We start from the raw sequence: 24,472 nt of genomic DNA on the forward strand, positions 1-24,472 counted from the left end.
TTTAATGCTCATGTGAAATAAATAACATTCTTTCATTAAAAACGCTACGAATTAATTCCAACACCTAATATATGGAAATTCTTATAATTTTAATAACAAAAAAATACAAAAAAACTCAAATACATAATGAAATTTTGATATAAAAAATTTTACTTGAAGAATTTAACTTGAAATTCGTTGTATTAAAGATTGATTGTTTAGAAAAACGTGTATGGGCTTATAAACACAAACCTCGTAACTGAATGATCACGTACTGATATCACAGTAAAACGTATTTCTCGCCATGCATTTACGATAAGCGCATATGCATGAAAAACGTGCAAGCAGAAATTTGCGTCTGTGGCTTCATGTATAGTTACGAGTCAACATACGAATCAACAGGCATTGTGTACACACGTCGCCACGAAAACTGTCAGATAATTATGAATAGACGACGATGACTCATGTCAAGGAGGCGTCAATGGACATTATATCGCGACTCACGAGACGAAGCTCGTAAGCGACATTTTCCTTATCCTGCAAAAAACAAAGTATCTATTCTATTTTGTTATACATTCGCCTGATTGACATTCCTTATGACTGACAAAAGGTCGGTATTTATTATATTAGTTATTATATTATTATTATCATATTTTAAATTTCATCAACATAAAATTGTGGAAATTTATTTTCTCTCTTATGTTATAAATTTTGTTAAATCATAATATATTCCTTTGGTCCGCGAAGCCTGAAATATTTACTATTTGGCACTTCATATAGAAAAAATATTCCGTCTTAGGCAATCTGGTAATATTCCTTATAGCCATCGTGTAACTTTCCGAGACAGAATATTGAAATACAAATTCAAATACTACTTCGGCTAGACGGCGTTTATATAGTGATTAGTGATAACTTTTACAACAGAAGTATCCATGAATGGGAAGAAGAGCGGAATCGTTCGCGTTGTATGTTAATTTGATAAGCGTAATGTGTATTTTCCGATGGTACCCTGATGTTTTCGTTAACGACACAGTTTGTACCGGTTGAAAGCAGATTTTTTATGGTTTGCTCAACCTGGTATTTTATAATTTTGAAATCAACGATAGTAAATCATTATGAGTTTATTCTTCTGTATTACAGATCTATCTTTCGGATTCTGATAACTCTATCATGACGCAATCCGGAGAGACTGAAAGTATAATTGCATATACATGTTTTATTGATCTTAAATACACCTATGTTTTATAGATCTTAAAAAAATTAGCGATAGATAATTCTCATCGTAACGTATATCTAATGTTTAGAATGCGGTTTGTGTAGATGTAGATTAATCGTAAATACACAGTATATAAAGTATCAGGTCAACTGCTACATCGCTCGATTGGCCGTCGATTGGTAAGGCGTGATTCGATTTTCACCTTGAAGTCGCAGAAAGTTCCAAACGGTTCGCAAATTTGTATAATAATTAACTACACTCACGTATAAACATGCTCACCTGAACGCATAATAAAGAACTACTTGGTATATTCTTTGTCTGAAGTGTAATATAACGAATTCTTCGCGGATACCTCGACCTTGGCCGATATGAGGAGCCGACAATATATCGTATAATTTCGATAAACTTCAATCAGCTTTATAAACCGATCATGAAGCTCAAATCAGTTTGTTAGTTAATTAATTATATTAAATTAATAAGTATTAAAATCTATGAATATATTTATCTGTATTCACAATCTGCGTAGATTGTTACATAAAAAAAGACAAAAACTGTCTCTTTTCGTATATAAACTCTTCTGTGGTATAAGAAGAAGATTCTCAAGGTATCCAAAACAATTAATGTCTAAAGCTTTGATATTAATGTCAACAAGATAAATATTTTTTATGAGATATTTACGTATCTCATTAATCCAATTCTTATATAATGTAATAATGTTATATTTCTTTGATAAATACAATCTTCAACAGTAGCGCAAATAACATGCACAATGAGTTAAAATTCTTTTGTATAATAAATCTTCTGTACATTTCACAGATTTACTATCGTAAACTCGTGAAATGTACTTGACCGAATAATCTATTTACGTCTTCTTTAGTCCCGGATGATAAATACGCGTAATTGTTTTACATAGAACGCACGTCAAGCGACGCGACGACAACAAAACCCTAAATTAATACATTTTATCTTCAATGTGTATAATAAAAAAGAAACATGAAAGAGATTATAGAAAAAAAATTGGCTTTGAAGAAACAAATTTCGAAAACTCCAATGTTGTGTATAAATATGTTCAAAGTATGTCTAATATTACAATCATTAGATTTTATATAACATTAGATAGCATTAGATTTTTCTCTTGCGATACCATTTAGTAATCAATTTATGCAAAGTCAATTAAATAAGTTTGATTTGTTAAATTTAAGTAAATCATTACATTTTTTTAAATTTGAAAAAATTAGATTTTAAAGATAATGCACATTCTTGTAAAGCAATACAATATTTATGATTATTTTATAACTTGAAATACAAGAAGTAGATAAATGATCCTGTTTATTCTTCGTGATTATAAATGCATATACGGATATGAGTGGATTCAGCTAGACCGGATTTCGAATCAACCTGATGTAACGAGAAAAAAATTAGAAATGTCTAAAAAGATATATAGTGTGCCGCTTTAATAGCACATAGCTGACTGCACAACGGATTTATTTTCAAATTTAGATATTCGTTCTATAATAATACTTTTACAATTCCCATTTTTCTCGTAAATTATTTTATCGTGCGTTGTACAAAGTTATTATAGGATTATCAATTAATATTTATGAGATAAATCCATTAAATAATAATCTTTGGAATTTTTATATCTCTTTTGAACGTCTGCATGATACTAAGGTAATTTTAGTCATGTAAAAAATGAGTTAATGAATGGATTTCCCAGATTATCTTTTCTTAGTTACGTTTGTAATGGACATATATTTAAGAATATGAGAAACTCAATTTAGATTGCATTGTTTGTCTCTCAGCCAGCATCACCAGCGTCACTTTTACGCGCATAAAAATTACGACCTATCTTACATCGTCAACTTAGCGTCAACACAATCAGTGGACAACTTAATATTTGATGATGTAATTTCTAATGTATTTGACAGTGCAATTTGCGATATTGACTAATCAGCCAACTGTCATGACAACTTAATCGGTTTCTTTCTTTGTTATTATTGTCATATATTAATTTGTCATACAGTTTATGTTACAAATGATAATAAAGCTTTTGTATATTACAAGGAGATATATTAAATACACTTTTATATTTTAAGTAAAATATTAATGTATAATAGATAAAATATATTTTTTAAATTAAACATTTGCAATTAAAAACATTAATTTTAAATAATCAGATAATATTAAAAAATAAGTATTTCATCTCATGTCAAATAGTTTTTTTTTTTTTTTTAATCGAATTGACGCACTATACTATACTGTAAAAATCTTTTACATTTGTAATATCAACTGGTAATTGCATCATAAGAAAGGATTCAATTGCACTATTAATACTAAACGATTGTTCGCAAGGATATCATGTCTACTGCATATGTGCAGATTTTATAAATATAACTTTTATGTCATATCATGTCTGTCAACATATCATGTCTGTATAATATGGTTCCATCACATTTTTATTTTATTTTGTTATTACGTAAATAATTCATTTAAATTACTCATAATGATTATATCTTAATATATACTTTATATTTTGCAGATATTTCCTTACTCATTAATCAATAGCGTTCTTCCAAAATTATATATGTAATTATGTACGTAATAAACATATTATTTTACATATAAATATGATTAATAATTATTCAAAATTATTATAAATTATTATCAAATTGTATAATTAAGTAGTGTCTAAACAAATCTATTTCTGCACAAGACAAAAAAAGTTGGTATTTGTGACTATAATTATATTTTAAAATAATTATGGCTCCATTTTTTTTACAGTTTATTACTGTTATAATGTTAGCAATTATGTTTATAGTTCTCAAAGGATATAAGATTGACATTGAAATTGTAGTTGAATTATAATAATTGCAACTTTTTTTCTCTTGCATGAAATAAAAGAAATTTTAAGGAAATGTGCTTTGAGACAGATTATTAGAGCACAATATAATTGTATAATATAATTGTATTATATAAATATGATTTTTAAATAATGTATATCGATGAAAAATGTTATCGCCCATGCTCAAAAATTAAATTATATTAGTACATAGTTTGTAATAATGAGCTACATTATATTCGCGATGCATGCCAATCGGTGATTTTTTGCAATCGATGACTTTTTCTCATCGCCTAAGGTTATTGTTCTTGCACGAAATGCAGTATTGCCGTCCAAAGAAAGAGGATAAACTACAATTACGTAACGTAGTCACATGTCGCATTTTGAGCGAAGGTGCGAAAACGCCATGAGCATAAACAAAACAATATTATTTCGCAAAAGCGCGTCACGCAAAATCATGACACGTATGTTTTTAAGCACACCTTGTACGATGACACATGACGTCTTTCTAATCGATTTACTATATGCTGCGACGAAACATAATACTCGACAAATTAGCTCGATTAGCTGTTATTTTAATAAGGTTCCCAATTTTTTTAACATAGAATTCTATAACCATCTTTTAATTTTAAATCATTGTTATGCACAAATAAAAAAAATGTATGCATGTACAACATAGACATAATATAACACATGTTTTATAAAAGTTACAATGTTAAATGCGAAATTATAATAGTGATGTTATATTATTTTTAATTATTGTCGACTGAATTGTTATTACGCACCATTTATCCGGACATAAAATTAATTACTGTAATATAGTAAAATTACGATTGCAATGGGAATTTTGATAGCAATAGATTAAAGAACATTTATCGTGAGAAAATAATTTATAATGAGAAACGTGGAAATTTATATAAAATTAGTGATAATTAACAGACTATAAAACATCGAAAGCGTGTACTCTATATTTGAACTAGCTTGAAAGGAAAAAACATGAATTCCGTTATCACAATGTCAAGAAGTAATTTATACGATAGAAGAGAGTCACACATATAATGCAAAACTAGCAAAATAATATGCATTAAATTAAAGACTTGATAATTATATAAATTAGTAAGATGTAGATAAGAAAATGTGCAATGTCTAATTTGAATAGATAATAATTGTATTAAATAGGTCTATCATTTTGCACACATTTACTCGACAGCAAAAAATCATTGAAAAACTGAATAGATATTATTGAAGGATTATATTTTAAATAAAGTTTCTTATTCGGCGCAAAACAGCAACGAATTGTGACAAAACTGATTTCAAATTTGCATTGTTATTCTGAACGTTTGATTTTACGTAATTTTAGGTTTATTGCATGAAATATGCTATTGAATAAATTTTTCTATTGCTTTTGAGTTTATATTTGAATTTTTATTTTTGCTATAATAATTTATTTGTGTTATACTTTTGTTTTTTTTTTAAATTATATTATAGTAAAGAGCATGAAATTTATATTTGTATTCCTTTTATCAAAATTTGTGGAATCGTAACAAAGAGTAGGTAGTAGAAAAATTTAATACTTGTTTTAACGTTTTTTATAACTTAATATTGCTAAATATATTATTTTATGTATACACTCGCACTTTTATAACTACTTTAGGCTTCAATTCGTCTATTATTTTTTGTTACTACTATATTCACATCGTAAAACTTTTTTCTTCAATTTGACTCATCTAAATCATTTCCAATAATAAATGCAGCAGACTTACGCGCACACAATGCATGTTGCTCGTTCATTGTCAATTCCATTGTTTCCGAGAAATAGCTGCACTCCATAAACGTACCTCACCATTCAGCTTTCAGATACAGCAGTGTTTCGTAACGTCCTCAATACGAGGATTCTTCTAATTACAATCTGTAAAAAATACCAGATACGTCACAATCCTACATATTATTATAGGAAAAGAACTAAGAAGATAAGAAGAGAGAACACCAGGTAATAATAATTAAGCTGACATCTTTTGACGTCAAAATGACGACAAATAACGTCAGCTTACCTGATAAGGTACAGTCCTCAGTTATGCGTTTATATTATATTAATTATAAATATGATTAAATAATATAAAATATTCCCACGCTCTTTCCCACGCTCATTATATAGAATTCTCTGTAAGATGTAAAATTTAGTGTCGCGCTTGTTTTTGCGTGGTATTCCTTCATTTACGCGATCACGAAAGATTGTTGAAGCAAGCTTGAGGATCCAAATATTATAAAGCACATACCTCGTATTTATATCGTATAGATTTTTTTTATCAATGCTAATTCAGTCTTCCTGCTAATGATATCGTGGAATTATAGCTTTACATTCGAGACAATAAACCTGATTCCGACGTGAATAAATTCGACGCGACTATGGCTCGCGGCCATGCTCGGCATCAGGTAACTTTTAAATTTATTGAAAGCACCAATCATGTTTCAGACAGATACGCGCATGCGTAATACTAATGTCACGTTATTGCGCTTCATTTTCATTGCAACACTAATGATTACGGCTAAAGTCCCGTATATAAAAAAGAACCTGACATCGAACTCGTATCAGAGACTATATTTAGGAAGGAATTAGGAATAAGGAATAACGATTTCAAACTATCAGAAATTGGACACATCGGAATTGATGTGTCCACAACACGATTTCTGATAGGTTGAAATCGTTATTCCTTATTCTTTCTGGCATCTTCTACACTTCTCTCAGCAGCTAATGAGAAAAAAGAATTTGGACGTTTTCCGTTGAATCTGCAATTTTCATTAAAATAATGATTATAATAATGTCTAAATTTTTTTTATTGTTACTTCTTATTTTTATAATAAAATAATCGTATAAAGATAAAACAATATATATCAGATTTAGACTTAATTTATAAAGTAACGTATTTTGATTAACTTATCAGTAAATTATACATTCATTTCTATCAATTTTTGTCTTTTTATCTTTTTCTAATTCTAAAAATTAGGAAAAGATAAAGAGAATAAATTAAATCGAGATTAAAGTTAATCTATATTATAATCATTATAATTCAAGTGAAATTGTTTAAGGCAAAATTTTTATTTCTAATCTTTTTTTTCGTATGTTAAATAACAATATGGATTAATAATTCTAACCTGTTCTATCTCAGACAGTTCTAACATAATAGTACAGATATTTGCTACAGTTGGCACTGCAATCTGTCGTGTGTTACAGGTTGCAGTGTGTTTGTTAAAATTCTCATCCTTTGTCGAATATAATTAATCAAAAAAAATGTCAGCGTGGAGACAGGCAGGATTGAAGTAAAGAAATTATTACCATTCTCCGTATTTTACATATTTTCTTGATATATGTCAAGTACATGATATAATCTTACATTAGAATCGCATTATGTAATCGAATTGTCATCTGATCGTTAATTAACGTAAAATTTCATTTTTATTCAATGTTAATTGTTATTTGTGGATAACGAAATATTTTAAAAGTTGGAGAATATATATTTATACGAATTTTCTATTCCTTCATCTCTTGTTACAGTTACATCAACTACTCTCAAATTGCAGCTAGGTTAGTCAGGCAAGCCTTGAAAGCCGACTTGAGGGTAGAGGCTGTTAAACGCGACGAAGTTAATGTGAAGTTTACTCAATGGAAAGATGGGAAACCCATCAGTACGTATATCTTCGGATTTATTATTTCATTCTCGAATTTATATTAATGAAGAGAAATGTAATCTTTGCAACGATTCTATTCTGTCATCATTTATCATATCATTTCTGCCACTATTTCTTTTTTTATACACTATATTTTGTAGAATTTATATATTCTTTATTCTTTTATTATACTTTTGTTATATGTACAATATATTTTGTTACAGCTGAAAAGATGTGATCGTAATGATCAGTAAGTGAATGTTTGGAATCTATCATTAGAAAAATGTTTTTTGTTTTAATAATGTCTTCAATATTAATAGTTTTTAATGCAGGTGTGACAATTTATTTTAAAAAGCATTTATTTGCCTTTGCAATTGATGATTGTGTATAATATAATTAGCAGTTTTCCATTACCTCTTATTCAGCGAGAAATGACCAATTACATGTTGATTTAACATCGAAATTATCAATTCAACATCGATTCGATATCTGTGTTATTTCTCATTGAATACTGTGTGTATAAAAGGATCTAACAATTATTCTTCATGTTTCATATCCATATTTCATAATTTTAAATAATATACTAACAGCACGAAAGAAATGTTCTTGTACTCAATATTTATTCTTTATGTTACAAGATATTTATTATACAAGTTGAATAGATATGACCTTATATATGTAACAATGATTAAAATTCTTTAAAGTCAATTAATATTTTATCTTTATGTTTATTAATAAATCTTATCCTCTTTAAAATTTATAATATTCATAATATATATATATTTTTTTTAATATATATACAAATATTTTTGTTACAGAAAATGCTTAGACAATATCACAGATGGATGCAGAATTCATCCAGTATATATTTATAGCCATAAGTATATGTGAAGATCTCCATCTCTATACAAAATAAAAATATTCTTCGCACTGTCACTTTTTTTTTATTTGTCCTCATGATTAATTTTTATACCGTCATCTTACAACAGGACAGTGTGTCTTGCAGTGAACTAAAAAATAAGATGCATTTATTTTTTACATGACAAAAGTACTAGTAATTTTTGAACATCATACTTACTAATAAATTCAGAAACTAGATCGTTTTCATTTTCTCCACGCATAGTTCCAGTAATCTCTTCATTTTCAACCATTGGCAAAAATAATTGTACAAATTCAGCTGTATATGGAGGGGCTATCGCTTCCAAGACCTAGCATTATAAATACATCGTAAAATATCGATATAACTGGTATTAAAAAACAGTATTGTAATTTACCTCAGTAACGAAGTATCTGATTAAAGATACATCTGTATCTCCACGTTGCCAACATTGCTTAATATAGCATACAACTGGTACTACGCAACCTCTACTCAGTAAATTCACCATTCTATCGATTAACATCTTTTTCATTTCCAGCTAGACAAAGAAAAAAATTGTTCATATAAAATATCGATAGCTGTTCTAATTAAATCTGTTAATTAATACATGAAATATGCTTACTTGTACAAGTATCTCTAATTCGTCTTGTTTGCTTTCAAACAAGTGCACAAGTAATCTTAGTATTTTTGGATGCAACAAAGGATGGCAAGTTACAACCTCGTCCAGTAAAGCGAGGTGTACAGGGCAATGTTCTGTACATAATTTGAAATATGATGGTTCAGTCACAGTGCACTCTACCCATCGTATTATACCCACGCTTACAACAGGAAATCTGTAATTTATTAGTAAAAATGTTTTTTCCCTGACATGAAAAAAAATATCCGAAATCAATAGTTACCGTATGCATTGATACAAAGTGTGCAATTCTGCTATTAACTCCGTCGAGCCTTTATTTACATTACATATATTATGCACTTTCTCAATTGCCTGAATAGTCGTTTTCAACTCATCCTTATTAATTTTGCGAATATTGCTTTTTTTAGGGATTGTTTCACATACACTTGCTGCATAAGCTAGTAAATATATATATTTTGATTTGTGTTCAGGATTTATCTTTACGCCGGGTTTAAAAAGCGCATCGACCAGTAATTCTACAAGAAAGAACACAAAATTTTATTATAGCAAGTTCAATTCTTTGCTTTCTTAGGAAAGCTAAGTGACTTAATGAAACAGTAGCTTACTGTTAAGGGAAAGATCTAGATCTGGATCTGATTCTTAGTTCTATCTCTACATATAATACAAGAAATGTTAATTAGAAAAATATTCCATTAACTACATTTATATCATCATTAATTGGATCCGAATCATCACCATTTAATAGCATCTGTAATTATTAACTACTGATATAAATGTATAAATACTAGTAAAATTCAATTTTATATCATAAAATCGGACTTAATTGGCGTTTATATGACATTTTAATTAATAACTACTAATGTTATAAACATAATTAATGGTGTCATGTAAATATAGTCAATGGAATATTTTTCTAATTAACATTTTTTATATTATATGCAGAGGTAAAACTAAAAATCGAATCTAGGTTTTCCTCTTAACAAGCGTCTGCTGTTCCATTAAGCCAACTAGCTTCTCTAAGACATTAAAGAATTAAATTAGTTATAATAAAATCTGATTAATGATAATGTAAACGTCATTGTAAAATAACTAAATCAAAGTAATTTATAAAATAATACAGGGTTGGCCATATTCGACGGAAAGTTGTTTTTTTTTTTCAATCATGGGAAACGTCGTTACTCGATCTAACATCTCTGTCAAAAGTTATAGTGTTGCCAGATCTTTCCGTCGAATATGGCCAACCCTGTATATTGATTTTATTAAAAATTATGATACTTCGATCCAATAAAAAAAGAAATCTATGAAAGAAGAAAACTAAAATTTTTATTATTATAAATAGTTTTTAATTTACCTAAAAATTGTGGATTGCGCAATAGTTCAATAGGAGGTGACTCCGTTGCGGAATAATTTCTGAATAAAACTGTGATATCAGCGGGATTTAAGCTGTTTCTTGATAACATGGATGCTAGTGCTTGACATGCTCCAGGACTGCTAGCAGCACCATTTAAGGCCATTGTTATCGGTGTGACATCATGTCGATCTTGTTGTGCGCACTTGGTGATTTCTTGGGAAAGTCTTTTCATCATGAAACCACCACGGGATTCTTGCGCAAGGATTTGCAACAAAACTTGACTGTATACATAAGTATGTTGACCATGACACACCATTTTTGCACATTCTTGTATGCTAGACTGCCAGTTTTCTGTATTTTGAAGAAATCCAGCAATTGCGGTCTTCAATACACGTGAAAAGACTTCAATTTGCTGAGCTGCAGTTGAAATGCTTGTAATTTCTCCTTGGAACCCAGCATCAGATATAAGTTTGATGGTAAAGTTTAACATTAAGCAATCTGGATATTCCTCTGCAAGCCTATAAATAAGGGATCGCCAAGTAGGATGTTGTATCATTTCAGTTAACCAGGCAGGAGTTTCACCCTCTTCCGTAAAAATCTTGTCTGCTTTTTTAGGATCAAAATTTTTAAGTATCATATCTTTCAAATTATTTTCGACCATTGCTTGCACGTCAGTGACTTTTACTCCAGCAAGAATCAACCATTCTGCAAGAAGGTTCGCCATCTGCGCACAAGCCGTATAATTTTTGGACAACAATTCTATAACTTGTTCAGGATTGCCTCCAGCTTGAAAGTATCTTTTAAGTTGGACAAAAATGCCAGGTTCCATAATATAATCAGCTGTTTTAAACTTATCCAAGCATTCATTCAATACTTCCTGTGGATTATCGAATGTATCTTCGCCACTATATTCATCAGTGCTTCGATTCCTCTCATCTCTCCAACCACCATGGTCATCATCATAATCAGTCTCCATCTATACTTTAATTATATCAAACATTAATATATTAATGCATATACAATGTATGTTGCATAGTTTTCTAAAATTTCAAAAAAAAAATTTCATATTAACCATAAATTCAAAGAACTTTTCGTCATTTCAAATAATACAATTGTATTCTTACATGTATGTAAATAAAATTATACATATAAAAATACAATTATTTATCAGTCTTTCTTATAAATAATCATATAAGTAATCTTTAATTTGTATAACATATTTAAAGATAACAATATAAAACATATAAATATATAAGTTAAGAAAGATTATAAATTTATTCTTTCTAACACTTCTTTTCATTTCTTTCTTCAATATGGAGAGAAAGATAAGAAAGATAAATCGTGGAGAAGTTTAAACTAAAAAGAAGGTTTTATACTTATATATATAATTCATAAAATAGTGAACATCTTTATACAAGTTCTTTATTTCCAAATGTAGTCCACAAGTTCCAAATAAGAGAAATATTTATCTATAAAACATTACCAATAAATTGAAGAACATTATTATTTACAAACCTTTCTTAAATAAGGCAAAATGCCACGCTATATATGAATCACACCACACTCGACTGTACCAACGCTAACCGCGTCGAAACGTGGCCAACTACCAACAGTGCTGATACTACTGATTGTAGCGATTACACTGACTACTAACAACTACTCACTAATGGCAGCAGGGAGCTTTCCAACAAGCGACATTGGTGAGCTCTTTTATCTGATTGGCATATTTTGTTAAATCCTAAAATAATCAATTAAGTAAAAGAGCTCCCTGAAGCTAATTGCGCACCTACATTCATCCTAAGTTTTTTTATATTCTCGAAATTTCTTTTCTGAAAATACGTGCATGATACATCAAGTACGAGAGAAACAAAAAGTCCAGTCTCGCTCCTCCGATTGGCTGGACTTGACGAGAGCACGCCACGCGCGCGTCACGTGAGCAGGGCATGCGCAGTCAAGCGTGATTTGAAGGAAGCCTACTGGCGCCTCGGTGGCGGTCTTCGTGATCGGAGCGCGGCCATATTCCCTCTCGTGGCTCTCTCTCGTTCGTAGGAGGTAGGAAAGGTGGTGCGCGGTTCCGGCGGTGACCGAATTTCCAGGGAGGCGATGGTTGCGACGCGCGTGTGCGTTTCATAACGGTCGTACAGCGACGAGTGCAGGGAGTGAGAACGGTTAATCATGCCCAGAGAAGGCGGCAATCCAGCCGGCAGGCGGCCGTCGTCGCGCAATGCGAAGCCCTACGATGCGAACAACGTAAGTAGCCACTTCGTCACCACAACGAGCGACTGCCGCAGCGTACCTGTGCCCGTGACAGAGATGGGCCCCGCGCCCTTCACGCGCCCTTTCGTCATCAGGGTAGCACGGCTACCCTGATCAGACCGAAGACGAACGCCGACTCCTTGCCGCATGGTATCCCACATGCCCGCCCTTTCCCTACGACGTAGTCCCCCCGCGCAATGTCCACGATGTCACGGTTATGTGAGTGAGCCCGATGATAACCTCAATTTTCTCCCCGTGTTTCGCGTGTCGCGCACGAATTGTCGTAAAACGATCTCAACGAACGGCAACCGCTGAAGTGCGACTCGAAGGTGTACACTCATCCGTTTCATGTAAGCCTCCGGGAGTTTAAGAAACGCGAATTGTATTCGTCTGTGCGTCTCTCTCTTTCTCTCCTTCTCTTTCTCTCTTCCTGGCATCCCCCCTTACCGAGCATCGCGCGCTCTGCGTAGGTCTTCGCGCGAATCTTTGCGGTTACGTTATGCGGTAACGCAATTTAAACTGTAGCTTGAAAAATATACTTATGCTTACAATCTAATCAAATGAAAAGTGTAAACTCGATAAAATTTACAGTGTGATGTTATTTTTACATCAAATTTGTAAGATTTTTGCTATTTCTTTTTATTTAAAAATATTTTAAATCTTATAGAATTTGAATATTTTGATATATTTTTATGTTGCTTGTGATACGTTTGAGTTTAATGCTAAAGAAAATATCAATAATTGCGATATAAAATGTTACAATATTAATTATATAAATTTACATTAATATACATGTATTCATAATTTGTTTATTTATATTCTTTACAGTCATTTGTAAGAAAAATGGCAACCAAGGTGACAGATTTTATACCACAGTCCTCATGGATTAGTAAGTGGTTCAATACCTCTCAAAATAATGAGGATGCGTTAGAAAATAGTGGGAATATTGAAGAGGCAGAACTTGAAGATCATGTACAGCAACCTCCTAGCAAACGATCGCGTATTCGTATGGATGTGATTCATCCACCTGGCACATTTTCTATACAAACGAGAGTTAAAACTGCTTTGAATACAGTTGAACTCTCTAAAGAGCAGTATCCCATTCATAATGAAATGGTAACTGAACTAATTTGTTCAACGAAATATTTAGAGATAGTTGAACTTTGCTGATTAGAACTTATTTACAGGCGGAAGATTTTGCAACAGCTGGACCAAGTGGAATAGGTCGTTTAATGTCCTCTACTCCTGCGGTGCAAGCAGACATTAGGACTGTAACATCTCATAGGTCTGACTTAAATTCATTAGCTTCGACTAATAATGGAATAGCAAATGGAATGGATGATAATTCGGAATCCAGTGAAAGTACTAGTGGATGCAGTTCACTTATTCCACAGATAAATAGGCACGAAGGCCCATCAAACTTGTTGTACAGTTCAACGTTTACTAGTAGAAAGAGGCATCTTGATGATAAATTAACGTTTAGTGAGTATAAATCATATATTGTCTAAAAGTTAATTGTAAGTAATATTAAATTGATTAATCTTTAGAGGACAATGATTTTTTTAAATCTTACAGTTTTCTCTCGAGTAAGATTTGTTAATTCATATTTTTCATTGTATTTCTTGCTTCAAATAATATTGTTTCAGCGATACTAGTGGCTTTTCTGTCTCGTAAAGATTAATTAAATGTGTTAATTAAATTACTTATGTATTTTGTACTTGGTTGAAAATGATTTTTAAAGAATATTAAAATGTCGGTACATATATTGTACAAGTATTATTTTTTTGTTTCAGCTAATCATTTACAATCTCCAAGGTCCTTATTTCTAGACAGTAACTCTCGCGATTCTTTAAGCAGTCGTAGACCAAGTTTTAACGCATCAATTATAACAAATGCTGCAGATTGTGCATCTCCACTATCCTCTCCTTTTTATAGTGGTAATATTACTTTTGGGGGTGCAAATGCAGCAGGTCTTTATAAACGAAGTCGTAATATTTTTAATAATTCAAACGAGGTACGTATCTTGATTTTTTTTTCCTTTTTTTTTAATTGAATTATTTTAAACAATTATAATGTGAACTTACTACAATTATAAAGTGAACTTGAATTATTTTAAACAATTATAATAATTTATTGACATAATAAATTACACTCTGGATTATATATTTATTTTAGATACAACTTAAAGTACCAAGGAGGACGAATGTTGAAGTTAAACCTTCTGATGCAGTAGGAGTTGATTCATCGGGAATGAGTCAAACTGCCAAAAAGATATTGGAAGCATTAGAACATTTTTCTTCACCTGTATCCGACGCGAAAAAAATTCCGTTAAAAAACACAAGTAATGCTGTGTCTTCGGTGAACAGAAAAAGAGCACGAGAAGAGATACCAAATCCATCTGCTAGAATTGGTCTGCGCCATTTAACGCGTGAATTAACAGTACCAACCGTCCCCGATATATTGAAGTTAAGGCGAAGACAAAAGCTACAAGATACAACTCTTATGGCTAGAAAGATCGTTTCCGCTCGTAGCGATCCACCTCCACCTCCGCAAGAATATCGGCTGAGGTATGTTTACCAAATGTAGTTTTGTATGTTTGTTGTAAATATACATATCCCTATTTTTTAAAGAAAAATAAATTTAAAATTTTTTTTAGGACGGAGGATACCGATAGTGAAAAGTATCGCGGCAAGTTAAAGGGCAAATCTAAAATTAATTTAGAACAAGAAGAAACGGTGGCGCCTGTAAATTTGCCGAACATACCTCTGCCAATAACAACGTTACCTAATTTCAATTTCACTTTACCACCCCCTGCTTCACATTCCGCAGGCAAAACTATAGCAAATAAGGAAAACTCTTTTACATTTGCTAGCCCTATTAAAGTAACAGATGCTGGGAAAAGTTTGCAGTCTGTCAACAATTTCACTTTCAGTAATCCACTCAACGCTGAAGACTGCGCAAATAATTCGACTGATTCACGTTCATTAACAGAGAAGGAATTTACTGTTGATTGTGCGATAACATCCGTACCAAATTTCATTTGGAGCGGCTCATCTACAGCACCTAGATTAAAAGCAAAAGCAAAAAATGTGTCTATGCTGCCGCAGGAATTAAAATCAGGAAATGTTATGGATGTACTTTCCAAATCTAGTAAAATAGGATCTAATTTAATTGGACAGACGAACTCGGGATTGGCTTCTGAAATAACACACACTGACAAAACTATCAGCTCAGATTCTGATATTACAAGCACGCACGATAAGGAGTCATCTTGGGAGTGTAGTGAATGTATGATTAGAAATAATGGTACAGACAAACAATGTACTGCATGTAAAATGCCTCGATTCAATCCTAATGACAAAACTTCATTGCCCTCAACGTCGACAGCAGATACAATTGTGGAAACAAAGCCAATTGAGCCCGATTGTTTTGGATCTCAGTTTAAACTATCTACGAATCAATGGGAGTGTACGACTTGCTGCGTAAGAAACAAGCAGAGTGATATCACATGTGTAGCATGCACTACACCAAAACCAGGAAGTAGTTCTGCGATGCAACAAACTATTAAATCTCAACGTTTTGATCTAATGGATAAGTTTAAACCAGCCGAAGGATCGTGGGAGTGCTCCGGTTGTTTACTAAGAAATGCTACGAACGTTATTACATGTCCTTGTTGCAATACGTCTAAACCTACTTCTGTAAAAACAAAACCGAAAACAACGGATAACGTCATAGAGTCATCTGCGCAAAAGTTAAACACTAGTACAGAAGCCACGGCAAAAGAAATATCAAATTCCGAAATAATGAACAAATTTAAACCAAGCAAAGATTCCTGGGAGTGTTCAGGATGCCTTGTTAGAAATAATAGTTCTGTTGCCACCTGTCCTTGCTGCAGCACACCTAAATCTAATTTCATTGGAAAACCGAGCAAAGTGGAACAGGCTTCAAGTAATGGGTTTGGAGACAAATTTAAGAAACCAGAAGGTGCATGGACTTGCGATTCATGCTTGCTACAAAATGACGCAAAACATATGGAATGTGTAGCTTGTCAAGCTTCAAAACCTGGTACTGTAAAATCAAACGAATCTTCATCGAGTAATTCTACTTTGCAGTTTAAGTTTGGTGTACCGTCTGGTACAACAAACTTAACTAATCAACCAAGTGGATTTAAGTTTGGTATAGATAAATCTGACAATCAATCTAAATCCGACACAACATCTCCCTTGAACGGATTTAAATTTGGTAGTGGACAACAGAATAGTGGTATGGCACAGTTTACATTTGGCATTCCGAAAGAAGAAAATAAAGCTGTAAGTGAAGCAGTTAAAACTACTAATAGTGTCACTACGTCTTCTTCTAGTAGTACAGGATTTGTACTCAATGTGAAGAGTTATGAAAAATCCGAATCTACTAATCAAAATCAGGAATCTAAACAGGAAACGCTTTTCGGTATACCAAAAAGCGATAGTTCAACAACAACAAGTGAGAAACAGAGTACAAGCATTGTGTCTAGCGCTTCATCGACTGGTCCTTCTTTCTCTTTTATGGGAGGATTTTTAAATGAGAAACTAGGATTCGCCTTTCCAAACAAGAATCAACGTATTCAAAGTCCCCCAAAAAAGACTTCCTTTGCAACCACTGTGACAGAAAGCTCCAAGCCAGCAGTAACAACTGATGCAGTACCAACTAGCACTAATACGACATTATCGTCGTTACTGACGCAAAAAAATATTACAAAGAATATATTAGACGCAAAATCGGAGCCGACATTCTCATTCGGGGTATCGAGCAGTGTAAGCGCTGCTACTATAACTTCCACGAATGCAACGACTACTTGTCTTCCAACTTTTGCTCAACCTACTTTCACATTTTCCGATACAAAGACATCTCAGTCAACTACAGTACCGTCTTTTAGCCAAATTCCGACGTCATCTGTCACGTTATCCACGAGCGTGTCTTTTGGAGAGAAGGCAACCGAGACTACTCCAACTAATAAAGCCGTAAACAATACACCGATCGCTCCGATTTTTCCGATCGTCTCAAGTTCCACACCGCTGTTCACCAACGAGTCGAAGACGACGATAGCATTTGGCACGGATAAACAGTCATCATACACCACGACGGGTAGCAAACCAGGATTCGTCATTCCCGAGAACAAAGGAAATGTTCCGACGTTCGGCAGTAACACCGAGAGTAAATCACCAATTTTTGCTACACCGGAAACGAAGTTACCCGTATTCAATTCACCCACGGCAAACCCTCTATCAACGTTCGGCACACCGTCCAACAGTGCTACTTCGACACCTTTTGGATCAACTAATACCCCGGCCTTTGGAAATAATACATCTGCTTTTGGCAGTGCTACGACAACGTCTACTATGTTTTCAACCACCACCAAACCTGTCGAAACTAATGCTGCATCGAACAATTCTTCTTTATTCACATTCGGCTCGGCTTCATCGCAACAGCCGGCAAGCGGCGGATTTAACTTCTCTGCAAATGTTAATCCGGCCACGTCACCTGCGAAGCCGCTCTTTACGTTTGGTAGTAATTCAAGTACGCCACAGAATAGTAACAACACTTTCGGTAATGATACATTTGGAGCTAACTCCGCTCCAACAAACACCAATTTTGCGTTTAATCCATCTACTAAACAAGAAGCACCGGCGGCATTTGGTCAAGGTACAGCGGCCACTCCGATATTCGGTGCTCCACAAGCAAATCCACAAACTCCAGCAACATCATCGTTCTCATCTACTCCTTCGTCCAGTACAGGATTCAATTTTGGATCTACAGCTCCAGTTGCTGCGACATCAGGTTTTAATTTTGGAGGAATGGTAAATATAAAAATTTTTATTCATATATATTTAAAATATTAATATTTTTTAAATATAATACTTATTTTACACACACACACACACACACACACAAAGATCTGTATTTTTATGTTTCTTTTAAGTAAATTGATATTGGTTGTAATGTTGCAGTCATCTACATCTGCATCACCCGGAGGATTCAATTTTAATTCTTCTGCTTCTACTCCTGCAGTGGCTTTTGATCCTAATAGTCGGCCTTCGTTCAATTTCACCAAAGGAAGTGCGCCAACGACATTTAAGTAAATATCTTTATCTCGCACTTATGCATTTATATTTATAGGATACATATTAAATATATCTTTTTTTTTTTATAGCGCTCCACCCCAATCGGCACCAGCTCCACGGAAAATCAAAAAAGCATTTCGAAGATGCGTGCGGTAGAGAGCATATGACAACACGTTCACATATACACTCAGGTGCGTCTACATCTGTATGTATTTCTGAGTGTCTTTGTTAAGCCCGTTATATAAAATGATGTACAATGAAATTCTGTCATACATCAATCAATTGCAGTGTGGTGGTATATACCAAGCATCTTTGTAATATAGTAATCCAAAGCTAACCGAACATGCTTGCGTACAACCACTTGTGTTCTCTCTCTTTCTCTCTCTCTCTCTCTCTCTCTCTGCAGGAAATGTAAATTATAAATTATTTAAATTATACAAGTTATAATGAAAATAATATCTTGGAGTTGGCATGAAGCCAGTAAATCGTGATGGCATTACATTACTAAGACCTTACCAAAAATTGGACGTGATGTATATGACATGACGTATTCAAGATAGCATACATATTTGCCGAAATCGAAAAGTACCTCGATAAAGAAAATTAATAAGCACTTGACGTGTGCAATTGAAAAAAAATATTAGTGGGAAATTACCACCTTCATAGGTAAGTATAAGTCAGTCACAGCTCGTAGCACGCTTTGTAGAAGGATCTTGATGTGAAAGTTATTGAGTTTAGTTTAAAAGCATTATATGTACAGGGAGGGAATCATAATTTGTGAACATATATAAATCAAAGCAGATAAATATTAATACTTAAATATCTTCAGTGTATTTAAATTTCAACAAAATTTTTCAAATAAAACAAGATAAGTTTGTAAAAAATGATTCTCATAATAATTTTAAATTAATTAAACCAATTTTACGTTATTTCATAATAATTTCATTATATATAATTTTTTTCAAATGTAATGTTTTCCGAATATTTTTTGTTTAAAATACAAATCAGCAGTCTTATTTTGCGTTAGTTTATTAAAAAATAGTGATTTTTATATTCATGTTAGAAATTATATTTTCACATTTTTGATAAATATATATCAATGATTTTTTCGAAATTTTATACGATTTTGTATAATTGAATTATCATTCAAGTTTATAGCAATGTTAACTCAAGGACACTTGTAGAACATTGTGACATTACGAGCATTGTGAACTGACTATATATCAATAAAGTCCCACTATACGTACATATATACATACATACATATATATATATATATATATATATATATATACACACATACATAGATATTAATTATATTTCAATTAGAATTTCGTGGGCAGCCCTACACAATCTTTGTAGAACTAGTCCAGAAAGTGTAATATACACAAAAATGGCATTCGGATAGTACAAACTGACGATTACTAAACGTTTCCATTGAGTAGTCGAAATTATATATATTTTTTTTATATATTGAATGAAATAATCCTATAAGAAGATACTGAATGCCATTTTGATAGGATTATATTATAATGTTGTGTGTTTTACCATAGAGTGAGTGAAATAAATTTGAAAGAAGGATATGTTGAATGAAGATAAATTATTATGGGGCTTCTAAAGAATTTCTTTTTTATGTTTTATTGGATATAATTTTTATTTTTGACAAGTTTCTGAATTTTTCGAATTATATACTAATTTTTATTTGTTAATATGTGCTTATATAGTGGGACGTAAATAAATAAAGATTTGATTTAATTAAATTTAGACAAGGAGATGCTGTTCACTTATAACATCTTGAATATTTTTAAGATAAAATCAAAAATTTTGTAAAATCTCATATTCTATTATTACAAATAATAAGAAATGTTTATTTAGCATTCTTTTAAATAGAAATCTTTTGATATCTTTTATGATGATATAACGAACAATTTTCGTGCAATTCTTAGAATGACATTACACAATTTTTTAAATTACTCAAACAACTGGGATTATAAATAATTCTTTTTAGAAGTCCCTTAAAGTGGAAAGTAGTTAGATGGCATGTAATAATGATTCATCAATCATTGAACTCATGCACATCTTATTTAATAACTAATTGTGTATAATGTTGGCTTAGAATTGACAGTAGCCAAGAATAACTCGGCACATGACCTATCTTATGCCATATTAGATATCTAGGTACAAAACATTCTGTTAAACATTGTTGTTTATCCATTGTTATGTAATATTTACATGTAAACATTTAGTTCTGTACATTGTTAAGGGACAAAAATTCATACGATATAGTTTCTATATAGACTTATATTTTTTAACATTGTTAAAATATCCTTTGTAGGTACATTTCTCATTTAAGATATAAACAACATTGATTAAATACATAATGCCAGTGTATGGGTGATTTCAAGAAAATTCTGTGATGCAGGTATGTGTAAAGTTAATCAAGGGCGTACGAATAAATAGTTAAATAACTTAAAAATTCGCATACGTGAAATTATTTTAGTTTTTAAGCAAACTCCCATACCTTAATAATGCCTACAAAGGATGTTTTGAACATAAGCAATTGACAAGACTCTGTTTTACACGATTGCAAAATGAATATAATATAATTAATGGTAAAGTAAGGCTGCGCTGAGATATGTCTGTGCTGCTGTCTTACACTGTGAACATTCTCTGTTGAGGCTGTGTCGTCCATTTGTCTATGAATAGACAAATTTCCAAATTTATCAGTATATCGAATATTGTCTGTACAGAGGCAATATCTTTGTATTAAATTTCGTATATATGGCCTTACAAATACATAATGAATGTGTAATGTAGATGTAAACAATTATAAAGCATATTGGAATTGTTTTGTAGCACTTATATACTCTCCATTTTGTAATATGTTTGCATAAACATCTGAAGAGTACTGCATTAAAAATGTTCAACACAATAGATATGTAACATCCCATATCTGATAGAATTTTCTCTCTTTGATGTTTTTTTCATATTATTTAAAATAGAAAATATTTTAATATCATGTATTTATGTATGTATGTGTATGTGTGTGTATATATATATATACATACGATATTAAAATTTATATATGCATAAAATTGTAGGTAGTATTATTTGCAGCTTATAAAGCGTTGGTATATATATATATATATATATATATATATATATATATATATATTCCTTTATATAAAATTAATATTTTCTTTTATATACATCAATAGTGATAGCAAACTTTTATGATGACTGCATTTTTACGTAATATTTCTATGAGCCATGGGATGTTACAGTATGTCAAATATTCTGAGGCCTTATTATAATCTTAGTCCATTGGAAATTATGCATTGTACTGAATTTTTCTGAATATCTATCGAGAATGCATTAAGCAATTATCTAATAAAGTTCAGAAATGAGGGAGTTTGTTATAAAATAAATCCAATGACTGACTGTAATTAAATAAAATAATACATGGGAGAATGTTCACTGTATGCTTCAGGTGCTATGGGGATGGTGTTACATTCTCATGACATGATGTAACATTAGTTAATACGAAAAACGCATTGGTGTTTCTCAACCGATGAATTATAGAACAATTCGAAAGACACTTATTAAAATATGTACAAGACATGCAAGAGATATAAGAAAAGCCATCTTTATTCGCACAAATCAAGGAAATACGCTTACAGTTAAAAATATTTCTTTTATATATATACTTTATATATTACTTTATTGAAAATGTATTATTATCTTTAAATCTTAAAACTTAAGCCATAATTTCTTCTTTTAAGATGATACATTAAATTTAAATGCATTTTAATTTGATGCAGAATATATTATAAGTATAAGTGACATTAATAATACTCGCAATAATAACAATAAAAATATATATAACATACACGGAATTTTTTCTTATGAAACAGAATTGCAAAGAAAATAGTATCAACTTTCTTTCTCTTTCTCCGAAGAATTACTGCTTCGGTTCTTTATCTGTAAAGAATAAAGGTGACATTGCCTTAATGGAGCACTTATAATATTTAAGAATTACTTAGAGCTTGTGTTGAGAAACACCGTATAGGATATATGAACATTTTATATATATATATATATATATATATATATATATATATATATATATATATATATATATTACGAGTACTATTCTTAATACTAACCTCCTCTGTTTAGCCATAACGATTATATGATTACGCATTCGCGCATGTAATTATATGATTATACATGTATAATTATATAATTATATGATACATTATATTTATATATATATATATATATATATATATATATATATATATATATAGGATACACAAAAAATACCAAGTAAAATATGATGTTGAATAATTTGGGTTATATAGTTTTATTTTATATTTAGAAAAAAGGTATATAGGAGGGCATTTAGTGATCATTGAGATTTGAACTAAAGAATTTTATTATATATGTGCACACGCGTATATATAAATATATTAAAATAATTTTCCTAGTACGTTATATATGTTGGAAAAACCATGAAGTGTGCAGATCCATATCAAAATTCTTTGGATCAAAAAATAATCTAACATTAGAACAAAAATACAATCACGATTCCTGATGTTTAGATAAAATGTAATATGTTATGAATACGTTTTTTCATTTTGTTTTAATCTTGTAAGTAGTAGAATCGATCTTTGACAGTTCCTCAAAAATATATACAAAATAAGAAATATCTACTGTGAATTATTGTATCACATTCGTGATTTTTAGCATCTTAAATTGCATATGTTTATATATATATATATATATATATATATATATATAATATGTGTGTGTGTGTGTATGCAGGGTAAATCAGAGTCATTGAACCAGCTTTTTACCCTATGAGAAAATAATTGACTGCACACGTTATAATTCAATTAGGTATGAAGTCGATAATTTTCTCATAGGGTAAAAAGTTGGTTCAACGACTCTGCTTCATCCTGTATATATACACACATAAATATTGCTCTACAAACTGTTGTAACAATTTATTTCAAAAGATAATTTTCAACAATATGCAAATAATTCTTTTGAGACTTTTTTAGTATATTCGTTTAATATATTCATTTTTCCATTATTTTGCAGAATATTATTCAAATAAATAAATTATACAATAAAAAATGGTTCAAAAAACCTCATTAAAGAATTCCTTAACAATATAGTCCTTTAAACAACTATTACAATTCGCAATGTATCAACTTCGATATACAGTACTATGTTAAACGCTCGAATTATGGATAGAATTTTATTTGTGTATTTCATTTGACATAGTTAGGTGATTAAAGTAAAACGAGTTATTTGTAATTATAATATAAAAAATGTGTATTTTTATTTTAATTCATAGTTTCGATACAATAATGTTCTTATTAACTGAAAAAATTTACCATGCATAAAATTATATCGTTCGTAAATAATACTCACTCTGATTCTGCTATTTACACACTAGAAATTAAATGGTAGCCATTTGTTATTCTAAAATTTCGCGCGCGCATCAATGCTATACTTTTTAATTACACGATGTAAATAGAA

The 24,472-nt window shown here is 31.1% G+C and overlaps 3 protein-coding genes across 6 annotated transcripts; 2 read left to right on the forward strand and 1 right to left on the reverse strand.

Annotated features, from left to right (window-relative positions):
- Nucleotides 1-7,193: 7,193 nt before the first annotated feature.
- LOC105149363 (protein stunted) lies at nucleotides 7,194-8,636 on the forward strand. Of its 2 annotated transcripts, XM_011061721.2 has the most exons (4): nucleotides 7,194-7,352; nucleotides 7,588-7,718; nucleotides 7,925-7,950; nucleotides 8,519-8,636. In XM_011061721.2, the coding sequence occupies exons 1-3, from the start codon at nucleotides 7,324-7,326 to the stop codon at nucleotides 7,936-7,938; spliced, it is 174 nt and encodes a 57-aa protein (XP_011060023.1). In that variant the 5' UTR covers nucleotides 7,194-7,323; the 3' UTR covers nucleotides 7,939-7,950; nucleotides 8,519-8,636. The 2 variants fall into 2 exon arrangements, with proteins under 2 accessions (XP_011060023.1, XP_011060024.1); XM_011061722.2 differs by lacking the exon at nucleotides 7,925-7,950.
- TH1 (negative elongation factor complex member TH1) lies at nucleotides 8,302-12,610 on the reverse strand. 3 transcript variants are annotated; one of them, XM_011061723.2, is made up of 7 exons: nucleotides 12,081-12,610; nucleotides 10,566-11,546; nucleotides 9,477-9,729; nucleotides 9,200-9,410; nucleotides 8,975-9,115; nucleotides 8,779-8,908; nucleotides 8,302-8,710 (listed from the first exon to the last, which is right to left on the reverse strand). In XM_011061723.2, the coding sequence occupies exons 2-7, from the start codon at nucleotides 11,539-11,541 to the stop codon at nucleotides 8,676-8,678; spliced, it is 1,746 nt and encodes a 581-aa protein (XP_011060025.1). In that variant the 5' UTR covers nucleotides 11,542-11,546; nucleotides 12,081-12,610; the 3' UTR covers nucleotides 8,302-8,675. The 3 variants fall into 3 exon arrangements, with proteins under 3 accessions (XP_011060025.1, XP_087270148.1, XP_087270147.1); XM_087414022.1 differs by having other exon boundaries at nucleotides 8,302-8,908; nucleotides 10,566-11,541; XM_087414021.1 differs by having other exon boundaries at nucleotides 8,302-8,908.
- A 5-nt stretch (nucleotides 12,611-12,615) lies between these two features.
- LOC105149362 (uncharacterized) lies at nucleotides 12,616-22,850 on the forward strand. The gene is made up of 8 exons (XM_011061720.2): nucleotides 12,616-12,815; nucleotides 13,650-13,937; nucleotides 14,009-14,303; nucleotides 14,615-14,835; nucleotides 14,997-15,388; nucleotides 15,478-18,658; nucleotides 18,809-18,936; nucleotides 19,012-22,850. Exons 1-8 carry the CDS (start codon nucleotides 12,741-12,743, stop codon nucleotides 19,076-19,078), a joined length of 4,647 nt encoding a protein of 1,548 aa, XP_011060022.1. The 5' UTR covers nucleotides 12,616-12,740; the 3' UTR covers nucleotides 19,079-22,850.
- The last annotated feature ends 1,622 nt before the right edge of the window (nucleotides 22,851-24,472 follow it).

The sequence above is a fragment of the Acromyrmex echinatior genome, chromosome 15 (genome assembly GCF_024713525.1).
Source record: "Acromyrmex echinatior isolate Ae372 chromosome 15, ASM2471352v2, whole genome shotgun sequence".
In the NCBI taxonomy this organism is placed as follows: domain Eukaryota; kingdom Metazoa; phylum Arthropoda; class Insecta; order Hymenoptera; family Formicidae; genus Acromyrmex; species Acromyrmex echinatior.

Excerpts from the sequence above, each read along its gene's own strand:
- LOC105149363 (XM_011061721.2), top strand. The coding sequence starts at position 7,324 with ATGTCAGCGTGGAGACAGGCAGGATTGAA. Across the intron at positions 7,353-7,587 it reads TGGAGACAGGCAGGATTGAA|TTACATCAACTACTCTCAAA; the intron begins GTAAAGAAATTA and ends CTCTTGTTACAG.
- TH1 (XM_087414022.1), bottom strand. The coding sequence starts at position 11,541 with ATGGAGACTGATTATGATGATGACCATGGTGGTTGGAGAGATGAGAGG. Across the intron at positions 9,116-9,199 it reads AATTAGAGATACTTGTACAA|CTGGAAATGAAAAAGATGTT; the intron begins GTAAGCATATTT and ends TTCTTTGTCTAG. Across the intron at positions 8,909-8,974 it reads TCAGATACTTCGTTACTGAG|GTCTTGGAAGCGATAGCCCC; the intron begins GTAAATTACAAT and ends TTATAATGCTAG.
- LOC105149362 (XM_011061720.2), top strand. The coding sequence starts at position 12,741 with ATGCCCAGAGAAGGCGGCAATCCAGCCGGCAGGCGGCCGTCGTCGCGC. Across the intron at positions 18,659-18,808 it reads GTTTTAATTTTGGAGGAATG|TCATCTACATCTGCATCACC; the intron begins GTAAATATAAAA and ends GTAATGTTGCAG. Across the intron at positions 18,937-19,011 it reads AGTGCGCCAACGACATTTAA|CGCTCCACCCCAATCGGCAC; the intron begins GTAAATATCTTT and ends TTTTTTTTATAG.